Source organism: Phyllobates terribilis, unplaced genomic scaffold (assembly GCF_046119375.1).
Source record: "Phyllobates terribilis strain yellow unplaced genomic scaffold, ASM4611937v1 Scaffold_11__3_contigs__length_659146591, whole genome shotgun sequence".
NCBI classification, from domain to species: Eukaryota; Metazoa; Chordata; class Amphibia; order Anura; family Dendrobatidae; genus Phyllobates; species Phyllobates terribilis.
In genome coordinates, this window is record NW_027362771.1 from 254,343,386 (window position 1) to 254,360,102 (window position 16,717).

The window sequence follows — 16,717 nt, forward strand, 5'->3', positions numbered from 1 at the left end:
ATGGTCCAACTAAACGCAAACCAGATGGAATAGCATGCCGCTGCAAGATGCTGTGGTAGCCATGCTGGTTCAGCATGCCTTCAATTTTGAATAAATTCCCAACAGTGTCACCAGCAAACCACCCCCACACCATCACACGGTGGGACCCAGGCATGTAGTCCATCCGTTCACCTTTTCTGCATCGCACAAAGACACGGTGGTTGGAACCAAAGATCTCAAATTTGGACTCCTCACACCAAAGCACAGATTTCCACTGGTCTAATGTCCATTCCTTGTGTTCTTTAGCCCAAACAAGTCTCTTCTGCTTGTTGCCTGTCCTTAGCAGTGGTTTCCTAGCAGCTATTTTACCATGAAGGCCTGCTGCACAAAGTCTCCTCTTAACAGTTGTTGTAGAGATGTGTCTGCTGCTAGAACTCTGTGTGGCATTGACCTGGTCTCTAATCTGAGCTGCTGTTAACCTGTGATTTCTGAGGCTGGTGACTCGGATAAACTTATCCTCAGAAGCAGAGGTGACTCTTGGTCTTCCTTTCCTGGGGCGGTCCTCATGTGAGCCAGTTTCTTTGCAGCGCTTGATGGTTTTTGCAACTGCACTTGGGGACACTTTCAAAGTTTTCCCAATTTTTCTGACTGACTGACCTTCATTTCTTAAAGTAATGATGGCCACTTGTTTTTCTTTACTTAGCTGCTTTTTTCTTGCCATAATACAAATTCTAACAGTCTATTCAGTAGGACTATCAGCTGTGTATCCACCAGACTTCTGCACAACACAACTGATGATCCCAACCCCATTTATAAGGGAAGAAATCCCACTTATTAAACCTGACAGGGCACACCTGTGAAGTGAAAACCATTTCCGGTGACTACCTCTTGAAGGTCATCAAGGGAATGCCAAATGTGTGCAAAGCAGTCATCAAAGCAAAAGGTGGCTACTTTGAAGAACCTAGAATATAAGACATATTTTCAGTTGTTTCACACTTTTTTGTTAAGTATATAATTCCACATGTGTTAATTCATAGTTTTGATGCCTTCAGTGTGAATGTACAATTTTCATAGTCATGAAAATACAGAAAAATCTTTAAATGAGAAGGTGTCCAAACTTTTGGTCTGTATTTTATATATATATATATATATAAATATATTTTATTATATATATATATATATATATATATATATATATATATATATATATATATATATATATATATATATATATATATATATATATATATATATATATATATATATTGTATATTATATATATAATGTATATATATATATATATATATATATATATATATATATATATATATATTATATATGTATATATATAATGTATATATATATATATATATAATGTATATTAACACTACAGAAGTTCAAATCACCTCCTCTTTTCCATGACTAAAAAATAAAAATATTTGTAATATGTTTGCTATCACCACTTTGATAAAATATAAAATTAAGCCGATCAGTAAACGTCGTTATAAGAAATAAGATCAGAATGCCAGAATTGTAGTTTTTCAGGCACCACTCCTCCCTAAACAATGCAATAAATGCAGATCAAAAACAAGCCTTCACTCACCACAATCTATTGAATAATAAAGTTGTTATTAGTCTCAGAAAATGATTCAGAATAATTTTAAATATAGAATGTATGCTATGAAGACAACCCAAAAAAAACATGGCGGAATTGATTTCTTTCACAATTTCACCGCACTTTGAATTTTTTTTGAATTTTAAAACGACTTGCATCATTCAAATCATTCAAAACTACAGTTTGTAGTGCAACAAATAAGCCATCATCGTGCTATATTGCCGGAAAAATAAAAAAATGATTAATCCCAACAAAGAGAAAAAGTTTGCTATATTTGTTTAAGGTTTACACCATACATTTTTGTGAAGAGTATACGATTGGATTTTGACTTTTAATTTGACCATCATTTTTAGATTTTTGCTACTTGAATATAGTTGATTAATGATTGTGACTTATTTGGTTTCAGGCCAGGAGGAGTTTTATAGCACTCACCCACATTTTATGACTCCACGTGCTTTGTATCTCGTTGTTTATGACCTTAGCAAAGGGGCTTCAGAAGTTGATGCAATAAAACCTTGGCTTTTTAACATAAAGGTAATCTTTTGTATGGTATTAAATAATGTTAATAAAAGAACGAAAATATAAACTCATACTCCACTAATACAGCCGCCTTTTAGTGGTGGGAGCAACAGAAAATGAACAATTCCTAGACAAGAATAAGAATTCCATAATACATATACACAGGCAGATAAGATCATATGTATTAATCCAAACTATTTGCTAAGTTGACTTTTTTATGAATGCATTGATGCTATTTAAAAAAATAGACGCCAAAGTGTAAGAATGCTCTAATTTTAAGTGGATTCATTGATTCATTTCAGTGTATTGTAAGCTAACATTGGCTAAGGCTAATAAAACAGGACACTTATAATCTGCTAACAAATAAGTGCTTTAAATTTATGGTGCTTGGTCCCGGGCTTTAATACTGTGCTATTGTAAATTTACAGTAAGGGGTTAAAGCTCTAGCAATCTAACTGGAACAGATTGAGTCACTGTGTGTCAAACACATAAAAGGACCCTGGGGAGCAGACAGAAGTTGTTTATTACTGCTTCTGTCTTCTATTTCGCAGTTACATAACTCTCATTGAGTGCTATGTAGTGTATAAAAGCATCAGCAGTGCCATCCTTCTGTAGAACATGATGATCACCTGGTGTTGGCCAGCAGAGCTGCGTAGTCCTAGCAGCCCCAATGCCAGTGCTCTGCCAGTGACTTATGTCATTGCAGTGTGTCACTGTAACTGGGATTCATATCAATGTGCAAAAAAAAGATCACTAAAGGAAAAAAAATGTTCCCCAGAGAGCTTTGATGATGTATTAATGACCAAATTATGTAAAATAAAGTATATAAAACATACAAAACTATTTTTGCAGTGGGTACTTTTTTGTAATTTTTTCAAATAAAACACGTCATTACATATTTGTAAGAAAAAACAAAAACCTTTATTATTTGGTGTAAAAAATGAACAGTGAAAAGTATAAACACTTACCCAAAAATCTTTTTTCGATTTTTACAGTGCTAAAACATTACCTAAATTAGACCGTAATTTATTTATACACCAAATCAGTGTTAAAAATTATACAACTTGTCTTGCACAACACACAGCCTTATGCTGCTATGTCAGTGAAAAAAATATAGTTATGACCTCTGAAAAGCAGAGATGCAAAAATGGAAAACAATTGGCAGTTCTTTAATGGCTTAATATAATTTGTTTCCATTTTCTCTAGGCCCGTGCCTCTTCCTCACCTGTTATTCTTGTTGGAACACACCTAGATGTGTCTGATGAAAAACAGAGTAAAGCCTGCATAAATAAAATAAAAATGGAGCTGTTTAATCAGCGAGAGCTTCCATGTGTCCAGGATTATCATTTTGTGAATGCTACAGAGGAGTCGGATGCTTTAGCAAAACTTAGGAAGTCAGTCATAAAAGAGTGTTTGAATTTCAAGGTGAGCTTACCCCAGACCCCTGCGCTAAATATACTGTAATGTCATCCTGTATACCTGTTTACAGCACTGTTTAACCATGTATGCTAATGAAGAGCGAATGCTGGCAACAAGTGTATGATGTACACCGCTGCAACTGATCACAATGCCATATGATTTCTCGAAAATAAAAAACCTCAAGACAAAAAAACATTTTTAGTCTTGTAACAGAAATGAGCAGCTTTTCAAGTAAAGTATATTTTTGTATATGCTTGAGTGTTACCAGTGGTTTGCATCTTGGCATAAACCCCTTGGATTTATATTCATGAAGGTGTCTCTTGATTCAACACTCAGACAATAATGTACTTACTGTCTCTCCAGTGCTCTAGGCTTGGTACAAGGAGATTAAGGAAACCATTTTCTGATTATCCACTTTTTAGGTTTTTTTTTTGTATGGCTTTTCCAGGACTTTTATTATTGCTGAGCTCAGCAGTATATTCCTTCTTTTTAAGAATATACCAAATTGTAGATTTGGCAACTTAAAGTCTCTTCTACCGCCCTGCTTATTTGATTTTTTTATTTTTTTTTGGCAGCCTAATTATGGCGTCCTATCCTTGTATTGACACGTCAATGAACAGCTACCAAATGCAACATGTTAAATTAAAAGGAATCTTGTCAGTTCCCCAGACTGTCCCCAACTGCTACTATGGTAGTATTTATGAGGATTTCTTTGATCTTATAATGTTTGATGTGGATTACTAAAACTGCAATCTTTGAAGAATGTACTTTTTATCCTGCAGTTGTCAAATGCTAATGAGCCAAGACTAGTCTGCTGGGGTGTCTTTCCATGGACTAGTCCCACTCAGATCTTAAAATCATGTCTACCTGAGAGTGATTGACAGCCTTCATAAGACTTGATTCACATGTCCGTATTTCGCAGTCCAAGTACAGACTGTGGTGCACAGATTGGCATCGGGCCTTCTGACCTGATCTTGATAGCCGTATATGCCTATGTGTCTGTCGAGTTTGGATCAGGAGACCAGCGGCCGGTTAATGAATTGCTTTGTATACCCAAGCTGCAAGACACTAATGTGTGAATCCGGCCTTACCATCCTACTATAATGAATATACGCAGTCTGTCAATCACTCCTGGTGATGCTTCATTGGGAGATCCAAGGCAGGACTAGTCTGGGGTAAGAGACACCCACTGGACTAGTCCTGCCTCATTAGCATGTGAAAGATAACATTTTATGCTTCAAAGATGCAAACATCTTGGCAGATGAAAGAAATCTGCATGAATACCGCTATACTAGTGGTTGGGGACAATCTGGAGGACCTTACATTTTCCCTTTTAATGCCAGACCCCTTTTCTCTAATTTGTCATTCGACACAATGGACCATAATATGTTCACCTGTCTTAATTTTAAGCCTGAGAAAAGGGAGAAATTTTAAAGAAATGACAAAACGTGTCATTTCCAAAATACTTAGAGACTATTTTGGTATTTTATTATACCTTAGAGCACATTTTTTTTATACTTTTAGTATTTTTCTTGAATTTGTTTAGATCCGGGACCAAGCAGTTCTTGGGCAGCTGATTCCTGATAGTTATCTGGAACTTGAGCAGAGAATTCTTATTGAAAAGCAAAATGCTCCTGTTGAATTTCCTGTAATTAACCACAAGAGACTGCAAGATATTGTACAAGAAAACCACCTGGATTTGGATGAGCATGAACTTCAGCATGCCGTTCATTTTCTAAATGAATCTGGTAATTTTATTGTTCTGTATATTGCAAGTGTTTGATAGTGCTTGTTTACATAGTGAAAAATACTTTGCGATGTCTTGTGCCTGTACCATTAAAGGAGTTTTTCACTTTAGTGTACCCAAAATGCTCTAAAATACCTATAATATTAAAGCGAGTAGGTACTCGTTCTCCCCAGGTCCAGTGCCAACTCTCTGCTGCTACTCAGATCTTGTTTTGTCTCCAGTGGTGTCGTCACATCGATAGTGCTCATCACCTCTGTAGCCAGTCAGCTCCGCGGCTGAGCCAAGATGGATGGCACATCTACCGAGTTCAGTGATTGGCTACAGTGATGCACGCCGTCGACGTGAAGTCACTGCTGCAGCCAAAGCACAGAGATCCAAGCAAGAGGTAGGGAGCTGGTGTTGGATCTCGGGAAAGTGTGTAACAGTCTTATTTGTTGTTTTAGGTATTTTACAGTGTTTGGGGGTCCAACATCCAGAAAATGAAAAGCCCTTTAATGCCATACCGGTGTCTGTGAGCCACACAATCCGTACCAACCCAAAAGCTTGCTATGGCTCCAGTCACCAGAGATCATACAATCCTAACATTTTATATAGAAAAAAGAAAAATATATTTCCGTAAAAAAAAACAACAAAAAAAACGGTCTTACAAAAAATGATGCACAAATTATTTTGTTAGCTTAACGTACAAAAATGTTAGGGCTTTAAATTGTCACATGTGCAGAATCACTAATATTTGACTGATGGTTTAGGGGCAAAATGCTCTAATGGTAAAGGGGTTAAATTGCCAAGACAAGATGCAAAATGATTTGCTTTATTATACATTAGAATGCCCGAACACATTTCAATTTATGGGGAAAGCTATCCATACCATACCTCTGAATTACAGCAAGTGAGGGTTTGCATTTAATTGATAGATGCACATAGTTTAAAAAATAAAAAGTAAAATAATAATCTGTTTCAGAGTCTATTAATGTTGAAAATGAGCAATTAAATTATATCCTCTTTTCTTTACAGCTTGTTCTTCATTTATATTTTGGCAGGAGTATTACTGCACTTTGAAGACCCTGCTCTACAGCTGCGAGATCTTTATTTTGTGGACCCTGAATGGCTCTGTAAAATAATGGCACAGGTTATTGGTCTATCACTGCATTTATTTTTACCAGATAGCATACAGTATTAAAAAAAAATGTGTACACATTATATAGTAAAATAAAATTATAATTTTGCTCACATTTCTAATTTTTAAAAAATGTGTTCATTGGGGCACATCTTTGAGGGAACCTGTACACTTTTTATTTGTGTGCATTTTTGTAGTTTTATGGCCTATTCTAAAACATAAATTAAAATGTATATTTTACTGTTGATTTTTATATTTTTTTTCGTTCTTTTCAGATTTTGACAGTAAAAGTTGAAGGATGCCACAGATATCCAAAAGGGATTATCCACTGTCTAGATGTGGAAAATTTTCTTTTCAAGAAAAAGAAATTTCCTAAAAATTATATTTTACAATATTTTAAGCTTCTGGAAAAGTTTCAGATTGCTTTACCCCTGGGAGAAAAGCAACTTCTTATCCCAAGCAGGTATCGGTGTTGGTACACTTCATTCATTGGAAGAATGCTCTTGACGTGACCTTCAGGTTATTTGACTGTGTCTATATAACTGCAAATATAGTGTGTATGTAGTATGGTTTTATGATAATAAATGATTACTGTAAAACATTGCCAGTCTTTTTGTTTGAATGGGTTTTAATTACATGAAATTCTTTCTTGTTTTGTAGTTTATCTGACCACCGACCAGTGATAGAACTACCCCACTGTGAAAATTCAGAGGTTATCGTAAGACTGTATGAAATGTCATATTTTCCCATGGGATTTTGGTCCAGGCTCATCAACAGGCTTTTGGAAGTGTCTTCATACATGCTTTCTGGCCGAGGTGTGCAATCCATTTTGTGTCCTTGTTTATTCATGTTTCTAAAGCACATTTAAAAGAGACTTTAAAACCCATGAATGTACTCCTTTCTGCCCATTCAGACGGGCCGACAAAAATCTGTATGAGGAAGAATGATTGTTAATGATTGTTCTGTTTTCATATAGCATTATCTTGTCAGCAGCACATTCCCTGTTTACACGAGATGATGTGGTTTGACCATCTGACGAATAAGCATTTTGCTTGTTGAGTGGCACATTTACATGGGCCAATAATCATATTCAAGCATATGAACTCTAATTCACTGACTAGTTGCCCATGTGAGAGGGCCTTTATTTTGTAGATTAATGTATGGTAAACGTAACCCCTTCATGACATTTGATGTAAGTTTATGTCATGGTCTGGAAGGGGTTCCCGCAAAATGACATAAACTTACATCATGGCGATCATGCGGGCACAAAAGCAGTGCCTGCACAATCGCTACTGGGAGCTTGGCTTATTTGAAAACCGAGCCTCAGCTGTCACTGACAGGAGTGGTGCTCGCACTGCCCTTGGCCATGTAACCCGCTAAATGGCGCAATCTATATAGATCGCAGCATTTAGAAGGCAGGGAGAGGGAGGGAGATCCATCTCCCTTCAGATCAGCACCCCTGCAACGTCATTGCGAGGGCCCGATCTATGCCATGGCAACTTGAAATCGTCATGATGACCTGGTCAGCCAGCTACGACAAGCCAGTTAGACCATGCTCAGTGCATGGTCTAACAGGCTCCTGTCAATGTAGCACTGAAAGGTATAATGCATTGCAGTGCATTATACCAGCTATGAAAGTGATTAAAGTTAAAATCCCACCCACAGAGGGACAAAGTAAAAAGTAAAAAAAAAAAAAAAAAATTGTAAAAATATGAAAAAAAAATCATAAAAAAAAAAATATTAAACCAATAAATAAGTATATTTATGTAAAAGAAAAATAAATGCACATATGTGGTCTCACCCATCAGGAACGATCGACCTATAAAACTGTCGTGTTATTTACACTGTCAGTGAAGTCCGTTAAAAAAAAAAAAGTGACGACATTTTTTTTCTCGTCATACTGCTAAAAAAAAAGTGGAATAAAATGTAGAATAAAGTTGTCTAATCACTTATACCGCACTAGAAACGGTGCAAGAAATAAATAGAACAAACTCTTGACCTGCTGTTGCTTTGTTCATTCTGCCTCCCAAAGATCGCAGTAAGGCTCGGCGCACATTCATCCTGCGCTTTACGCTGGGCGCTTACTCCGGGGTTTTACATATAAATCTATGAAATACGTGATTCAGGTGAAACCCCCAGTGGAAGATTCCCTATGTGGCATATGTAGAAACTGTGGACTCTTTCTGGCCTATGATCCGGCGATGTCCATCTTTTTACGCATGCACAGAAGTGGTCGACCACAGTTTTGTGTATGTCTGAAAAGAAGGACACTGCTGAACAGAGACCAGATGGAGTCCAGAGTAACTTTGCTGTCTCATTATAGTGATTTGATCCTTCGGGGGTTTTATCTGACTCGTGTCATCAGAGATTTAGATGGAAACCCTGATGTAAGTGCTCAGCGTGGAGCGCAGGATAAACGTGATCCAAAATGTTATGTAAAATGTTCCCAATAAAAGCTTCAACTCAGTCCACAAAAAAGCAAGTCCCCACTCAGGTCTGTCATCTGTCAATGGAAATGTAGGGGCTTCCACATTACTGGTAGCTCTGGAAAATCAATATGGCTCCTCACCCCTCCAAAAGAAATCAAGCAAATTCTGTACTCCCAAATCCTAATTCCCCCCTCCCTTCTGAGCCCCACAGTGTGCCTAAACCGCAATTATCCACATTTGACATTTTTGTAGCATGAGAGCCGGCTTAATTTATGGGTGCATGGCTCTAGAAGCTCAAACTGGGCATAATGTACTGGGCACTATAATGTACCTGGCACTACAATGTACTGGGCACTAGACTGGCAAATTTGCAATTTTCACTCAGCAACATACACTGCTGCTTGTTTATGGAACACTCATGGAATCAAAATAATCACCATACCTTTAGATAAATTCCTAGAGGGGTGTAAGTTCCAAAATGGGGTCACTAGAGAGAGAATTCTGCTCTTCAGGCACTTTAAAGGCTCTGTATATGGAGTCCGCAAACTATTCTACGAAAATGTTTTCTCGAAGAGTCAAATGGCGCTCCATCCCTTCCGAGCCTCACCATGTGGCTAAGGAGTACTGTACAGTCACATATGGGGTATTGTCACACTCAGCAGAAATTGTGTGACACATTTTGGTGCCATTTGTACCCATTTCCCCATATGAAAATGTAAAATCTGGAACTAAAAGAAAATTTTTGTGGTAAAAATGTAATTATTTTTTCTTCACTGCCCAATGGTATAAAATTCTGTGACACACCTGTGGTGTCAATATGATCACTGCACCCTTAGATGAATTCATTGAGAGGTGTAGTTTGTAAAATGGAGTCACTTATGGGGGCAGTTCTGCTACCTCAGTGCCTCTTCCAGTCGGGAATGGCACCCTCAAACCATAACAACAAAATCCGCACTATAATATAGCGCTCTTTCCCTTCTGAACTTTCCACTGTGCCTCAAAAGTAGTTTTTAACCACATATGGGTTATTGCCGTACTATGGAGAGATTGCGTAACAAATTGTACAGTTCATTAATCCGTTTGAAAATTATAAACTTGGGACCAAAGCAACAATTTAGTGGAAAAAATTGGAACTTTCAATTTACTTAGCCTAATGTTAAACTATTCTGTGAATCGCCTAAAGGTTAAAAATTCTCACTACACCCCTTGATGAATTACTCGAGAGGTGTTGTTTCCAAAATGGGGTCATTTGTAGGGGTTTCTGCTGTTTTGGCCTGTCAGGGGCTCTTCAAATGTGACATGGCATCCGCAATCTATTCCAGCCAAAATTGAGTTCCAGAATTCAGTTGGTGCTCCTTTCCTTCCGAGCCCTGCCGTGTGTCCAAGCGATAGTTTTCCACTATATATCGGGTATGTGCGTGTTCAGGAGAAATTGCACAACAAATTGTATATCCTGTTACCCTTATGAAAATGAAAAATTTGCGGCAAAACAAACATTTTTACGGGAAAAATTTTATTTTTTCATTTTCACGGCTCAACATTTATAAAATTCTTGGGGTTCAAGGTTCTCACTACACCTCTAGATAAGTACCTTGAAGAGTGTAGTTTCCAAAATGCAGCCATTTGTGGGGGTTTTATAATGGGCACATCAGGGGCTCTGCAAATGCGACATGGTGTCCGCTATCGATTGCAGACAATTTTGCATTCCAAAAGTCCAATGGTGCTTTTCCTCTTCCGAGCACTGCTGTGCACTGAAACAGTAGTTTTCCACCACATATGGGCTATCGGAGCACTCATGAGAAATTGCACAACAAATTATATTGTGTATTTTCTCCTGTTACCCTTGTGAAAATAAAAAAAATTGGGGCTAAATCTACATTTTTATGGGAAATAGTAAAATTTTATTTTTTTCCTTCCACATTGCTTTAATGCCTGTGACATACCTGAATGGTTAATAAACTCAGTGAATGTGGTTTTGAGCACTTTGAGGGGTGCAGTTTTTAAAATGGTGTCACTTTTGGGTATTTTCTGTCATATAGGCCCCTCAAAGTCACTTCAAATGTGATGTGATCCCTAAAAAAAATAGGTTTTGTAAATTTTGTTGGAAAATTGAGAAATTGCTGATCAACTTTTAACCCTTCTAACTTCTTAAAAAAATTAAATAAAATAAATTATGTTTCACTAATGATATTAGTCATGTGGTAAATGTTAGTTATATCACACAAAATAGTTATTAAATATCTGGTCAAAGGGCATAAAAATTAAAAGTTTGAAACTTGAGACATTTTCCTCAAAATTCTAATATTTTCACAAACGCAAAAATTATCGGCCTAAATTTACTACTAATATATGAACTAAAATGTGTCATGAAAAAATGGTCTCATAATCACGGGGATACATTGAAGCTTTCCAAAGTTATTATCACGTAAAGTGACACTTTTCAGAATTGTAAAATTTGACCTGGTAAGGAAGGTGAAAACAGGCTCGGGGATGAAGGAGTTAAAGCGGTAAAGTTCCACAACAGATCTTGTAATTATTAGGCAGTGCAGCATTGAACTGTGTATGTTGCCTGCTACTGACATATTAGTGATGTGATGCAGCAGATGAAGCTCTGTTAATGCATATGGAAGAAGATAATCCTCTGCCATATGCATCAACAGAGCAGCATTTGCAATTTTACATAACTGATCTGTCAGCAGTAGGCAACACAACACAACTCTGCAATGCTTAGTAATTACTATCTCCATTCTGGAGAATTTCAGGAGAGTTGAGCTCTGGGAGAAACAAGTGATGTAAAAACACATTGGCTGCTGTACTGATGTATTTGACAGAAAAAAAAGGTCCGGCTGGGTACTGTATAAGAGCAGACAGTGTATAGAAGCATAGAATGTGTTATAAAAGGTAGAATACACACTGTCAGTGATGGAAGTCAGCTTAGAAATACTGCACTGTGTATGATCGACCAGAATTACTGAGACCACAGCAGGGACTGTTCCAGTGGCAACTGGAGGGCAAATAGAGCCTGGAGGGGCACCTTTGGCAGGTGATATGTGCAAAGCAGGGCAGCATATAAAATGATTTATATTGGCACAAATTTTAAATATATGTGAATTTTATTATAAGACCAATTTGTGATTTTGGGATTCTCCATTTAAACCTATATTGGTCAATAAGATTGCTAAATATGTTAATATAGATAACAAGCATAAATGAAAAAAATTAAACCCCATAACCTTACACCTACTGCTAGAAAGGCCATTAATGACTAAATGGATTTTCAGAAAATATTAGAGTACGGTCTCGCGATTAGTATTTGAGTTTTTGATGTTGCAGATTTTTTGCAGCATTTCTGCATTGATTAGCTAAATTACGGTAGGTTATTATATTTTTGGTGCTGTGGTTTTTGCATCTTTTTGGTATATCATGTTTTAAATTAACCTGCTTTGTTTTTAATACTTCTTGCTATTTGACTTTGATAAAACCTTGTTGATACAGTCATGTGTGGATTACATACATTTTTTTGTGCATTTCCGCTGCAGAAAGCTCTAAATATGCAATTTTTACCTTCAGATTTCCCGCATGTAACTCAATTCTATGGGGAAAATCTGTACATAAAATTCAGCGTACACACAAAAGAAATTAACATGCTGTGGATTTCAAAATCGCACCGCATGTCAAGTTATGCAGCATAAAAAAAATAAGCCCAGTGGGCATGAGATCTCTATGCCATCCACTTTACCTGATCTCTAAGACACTGTGGGTTTTTTTGCACAGCGAAAACTTTTTTTTATATATTTATCCACCCACATTGCTATCTGAGGACTTTGTTTTTTGTGAGATAATTTGTACTTTTGAATAACGCTATTATTACCATATAATGTGCTGGAAAGTTGGGAAAGTGGGGAAAAATTCCAAGTGAAGTGAAACTGCAAAAGAAAAAATGCAAAATATTTTTTAGGTTTTGTTTTATTTTGTTGTGCAATATAAATGGCCTGAAAATATGATTCTCCAAGTCGGCATGATATTAAGGCGATACCAAACTTGAATAGTTTTTTTTATTTAAGTGATGAGAAAAAAATTAAAATTTTAGATTTTTTGCAGCGCCGTATCTGCCAAAAAACCCCCCGCAATTCTGTCGTTCAAGTTTTTTTTTCCCTCTTTGCAGCATTTACCAAGATTGATTCATTTTATATTTTGATACATTGGACTTTTATGGATTCAGCGATACTTTATATGTATATTTTTTTTGTTGTTTTTATGATCTTTATTTTTAAATGGGAAAAAAGGGATGATTTGAATTTGTGTGTTTTTTTATTTATCTTTTGAAACCTTTTATATTAGTTTGTTTTATTTGTTAGTCCCCTTAGGGGACTTAAACCTGTGATCATCTGATCGCTAGTATTATATACAGCTATACCACAGTATTGTAGTATACAACACAAATCACGGTCTCCTATGAACATGAGTCGGCAGCCTTCAGCAGACCCCCGGTTGTTATGGCAAACCTTTGGAGGTTGATGAGCAGTTAGAACCGTGCACACCCCTGGACGCCTACTGTTAATATAGCTGTTAGAGAATGACAGCAACATTTAACAGGTTAACAGCTGCGGGTGTGGCGGTTAAAGGCAGATGGTGACTTAATAACATAGTTATCATCTGCTTGGAATGCAATGGACGCAGTTCCTGAGCCCTCTCCATTCACTTTAAGGGGTTAAAAACTCCAAATAGCTCAATAGAGTATGTAAAAGAATAGTAATCAAATCAGTTAAAAGAAATGAATGGTATATTCTAAGTAGATTAAAGTGAGACCGTCACAATGATAAAGGGAACCTGTATTTTTCTAAAATGCTACCGTATTAACCTGCAGATGTGGGGTTAATAGTGTTCAACCTGCAGATGTGGGGTTAATAGTGTTCTAAAGCAGTGTGGCCAATGCACTGAAAGCCCACCTACTAGAAGGAAATTAACTTTATTCCTACTGGCAGCCTTTGGCTTTCAGTCATAAAGGCGCGGCGTTAATCACCAATCAGCACATAGTGAGCGGCGGCTGTAACCATGCCCCTGCTAAAATGACTGACAGCCTTTATGCTGTGCATTAGTGCAGCATATACCACAGAACTTCTCTGTTGGCATTTGCTCTTTTCTCCCCTGACGCCAACCAATAAAACACAGCCACACCCTTATAGAAGTTCTGTGGTATATGCTCAGTTGGTTGATGGGAAAATTTGCACCATTATTACCATGGGGCGTAACGTTGGAATGGCACAAAACAAAAAGAAAAAGGTTTCCAAAATTAGTGGAACAGCTACGATTGGAGGAGGTACTCAATTTGAAAAATTCCAGTTACAGGTTGTCTTTAAAACTAAACAGACCTAGTCATTATGTGAATATGAACATTTCTAAAAGAAACAGAGAAGTAAATGTGAAATTCTCATTGGCCTAAAAGTTTTTGTTTTTATTTTCTTCACATATAAAATCAGAAAGAGTCCAGCGTCCTAACAGGATGTACTGGAGACAAGGTATCTACCTAAATTGGTCTCCTGAAGCTTACTGTTTGGTGGAATCAACAAGCCTACACGGCAGCCCAAATAGTTTTTTGAAAATTACCGTTCCATCCTGTAGGAAAGGTAAATTATATATATTTTTTGTTGTTATTTGTTACTTACAAGATGCCACACTTATGCATGAACAGGCAGACTTCATGATTAACCAAGAAATGTAATGTTGTAGCAATGTATACAATGCAAAGGGTATCACTAATTTTTACAACAAAGTTTACAGCGCTTTACTCTAATTACTGGATTAGGCATTACCTGAGGTATAAGCCAGTAATTAGAGTAATGTGTTGTAACCTTTGAGCGGAAGCCACCCGTGGGGAGTGAATTTTGGGCATTAAAAATAAATGTTCACAGTCAGATGTTGAATTAGTGAAAGTCTGTTCATATATATATTGGAGCCAATATTACTGTATTTTTGTCCGCTATTATTCTTGCTGTCAAAAAATACTGGAACAATATAGACCCCCATTCAGTAAGTTTGGCCAATAAACATTTGGATCCATCGAACATTAGATACCATTAGGGCATCATGTCTAGTGTTATAATTGGTAGCCATATCACTTTTTTCATCGCTTTCAAACACTTTTTCAATAGAAGAAGGTAAAAACTTAAAGGACACATACATTTACATTATATATTTAAGATAAAGGAAACCTTACATTATTAATAATTTAGTTGGTAGTGCCGTTACTAATTATAAGGTTTCATTTAGGATGCATTCTGCTGGGGCAGGTTGTGGATCATATTGACTCACTAATGGAGGAATGGTTTCCCGGTTTGTTGGAAACTGATATTTCTGGTGAAGGAGAAACATTGTTAAAAAAGTGGGTGCTGTACAGTTTTGATGACGGTCAAGAGCACAAAAAAATTCTACTATCTGATCTGTGGGTAAAAGCTGAAGAAGGTAAGCTTTACACATAAATCTAATATAGCTGTTTGTCCTTTTTTTTTCAAAGCAATAAGTATTTGATGGCCTAATATTTCACCTGCTAGACAATTTTTGATATTTAAAAGAAATAATTCATGCCAACATGTTTTGTAACTTCATAGTGCTAATTCCTCTATAACTTACCCCTAGAGAGCATCTCCAGTGTGACACATTATTTCCTCCTGCTCTCCTATCTGGAAACCATGGGACACTTAGACTAAAATTGAGAATAGGCCAACATGTTCTCAGTTCTTCCATCAGTGTGCTACAAGGCTCCATTCTCACTGATAGTAGTAGACACCTCATCACTTCTTTTATGTTCCAATATCCTCCATATACAGGTCACCTAAATTGTTTCTTTTCCGGACTTTGTGGTCCTGATTCTCAATTGGCCATCTTTCTTCCTTGTGATTGTTTTCTATCTGACCTTTACTGGGGTTGTCCTCTGCTTGGACAACACCTTCTAAATAATATATTCCCCCATGTAAAATAAAAATGACAGATAATCACCTATTGCATCGGCGCCTTGTCTCCCAGAGCTCATGTAACATTGTTATGCCACGTGAGTCTGAGATTCGTCCAAAGGGAGTGTGAGTGAAGCAGTCCATTACCATTAGTGACTGCTAACTGGCTGCATTGTTCATGTGGCACAAGAGCTCTGGGAGACTTGGCACTAATATGGCTGGATCAGCACTGATGCAAAAGGTGAGTATCTATTATTTTTATTTTACACTGGGAAATATAGTATTTATGAGGGGTTGTCTTAGTAGTGCAGAAATCCTTTAACCTAGACAAGACTAGCCTTGGGATTTTTCTCTTACAATTTGCTTTCCTGCCTGAAACATTCATATTTCTTAACCGCATGCCACTATCGCTCTCCCAATAAAGTATGCATGGGGGAATCTTTAGACCTGGCCCTCAAATGTAAACTTTATATTAATTTTACACCCATTGCAATGGCATTCCACAGCCGTCATCTTATCAACTATGAAGAAAATTCCTTTTCTTGACCTGTCTAGAGTTGTTTGTGTATCTGCTCTATTTTCCTTATAGATCGTAAATTTGCATGGAGAGGGTTCATAGCTTATTTATCTATTGAACATGTTCCCATTTGTCTGGAACCTATTGGGGCATATTTATCAAGCTAATTGTCATAATTCTTGTATAGTTTGTGCCCCATCCCCCCAAAAAACAAAAATCAGTCTTGCACTATATTTATTATGTGTTGTAGACCTTTTGTCTGACAAGGAGGCGTAGTCGTGCTGTAAAAAGCCAATATCATGTCGAAAAAATTGCACCAAACTTTGGACTCAAATTTCTGTCACAAAGTAAGCCAACTAATCGGTAGTGTAATTTTTAGTCTAGACAGTCTTATAATAAAGCATACAGAATTAGACAATATTTAT

The 16,717-nt window shown here is 36.8% G+C and overlaps 1 protein-coding gene across 6 annotated transcripts in view; it reads left to right on the forward strand.

Moving 5' to 3' along the window:
- Positions 1–16,717, forward strand: part of LRRK2 (leucine rich repeat kinase 2) — a 167,171-nt gene that overhangs the window by 86,171 nt on the left and 64,283 nt on the right. For all 6 annotated transcript variants that reach the window (XM_073652174.1, XM_073652175.1, XM_073652172.1 and 3 more), the window contains 8 exons: positions 2,001–2,128; positions 3,320–3,538; positions 5,079–5,280; positions 6,320–6,408; positions 6,672–6,859; positions 7,057–7,211; positions 14,306–14,452; positions 15,096–15,287. In XM_073652174.1, the coding sequence (XP_073508275.1) occupies positions 2,001–2,128; positions 3,320–3,538; positions 5,079–5,280; positions 6,320–6,408; positions 6,672–6,859; positions 7,057–7,211; positions 14,306–14,452; positions 15,096–15,287 (1,320 nt within the window). The remainder of the gene's footprint in view (positions 1–2,000; positions 2,129–3,319; positions 3,539–5,078; positions 5,281–6,319; positions 6,409–6,671; positions 6,860–7,056; positions 7,212–14,305; positions 14,453–15,095; positions 15,288–16,717) is intronic.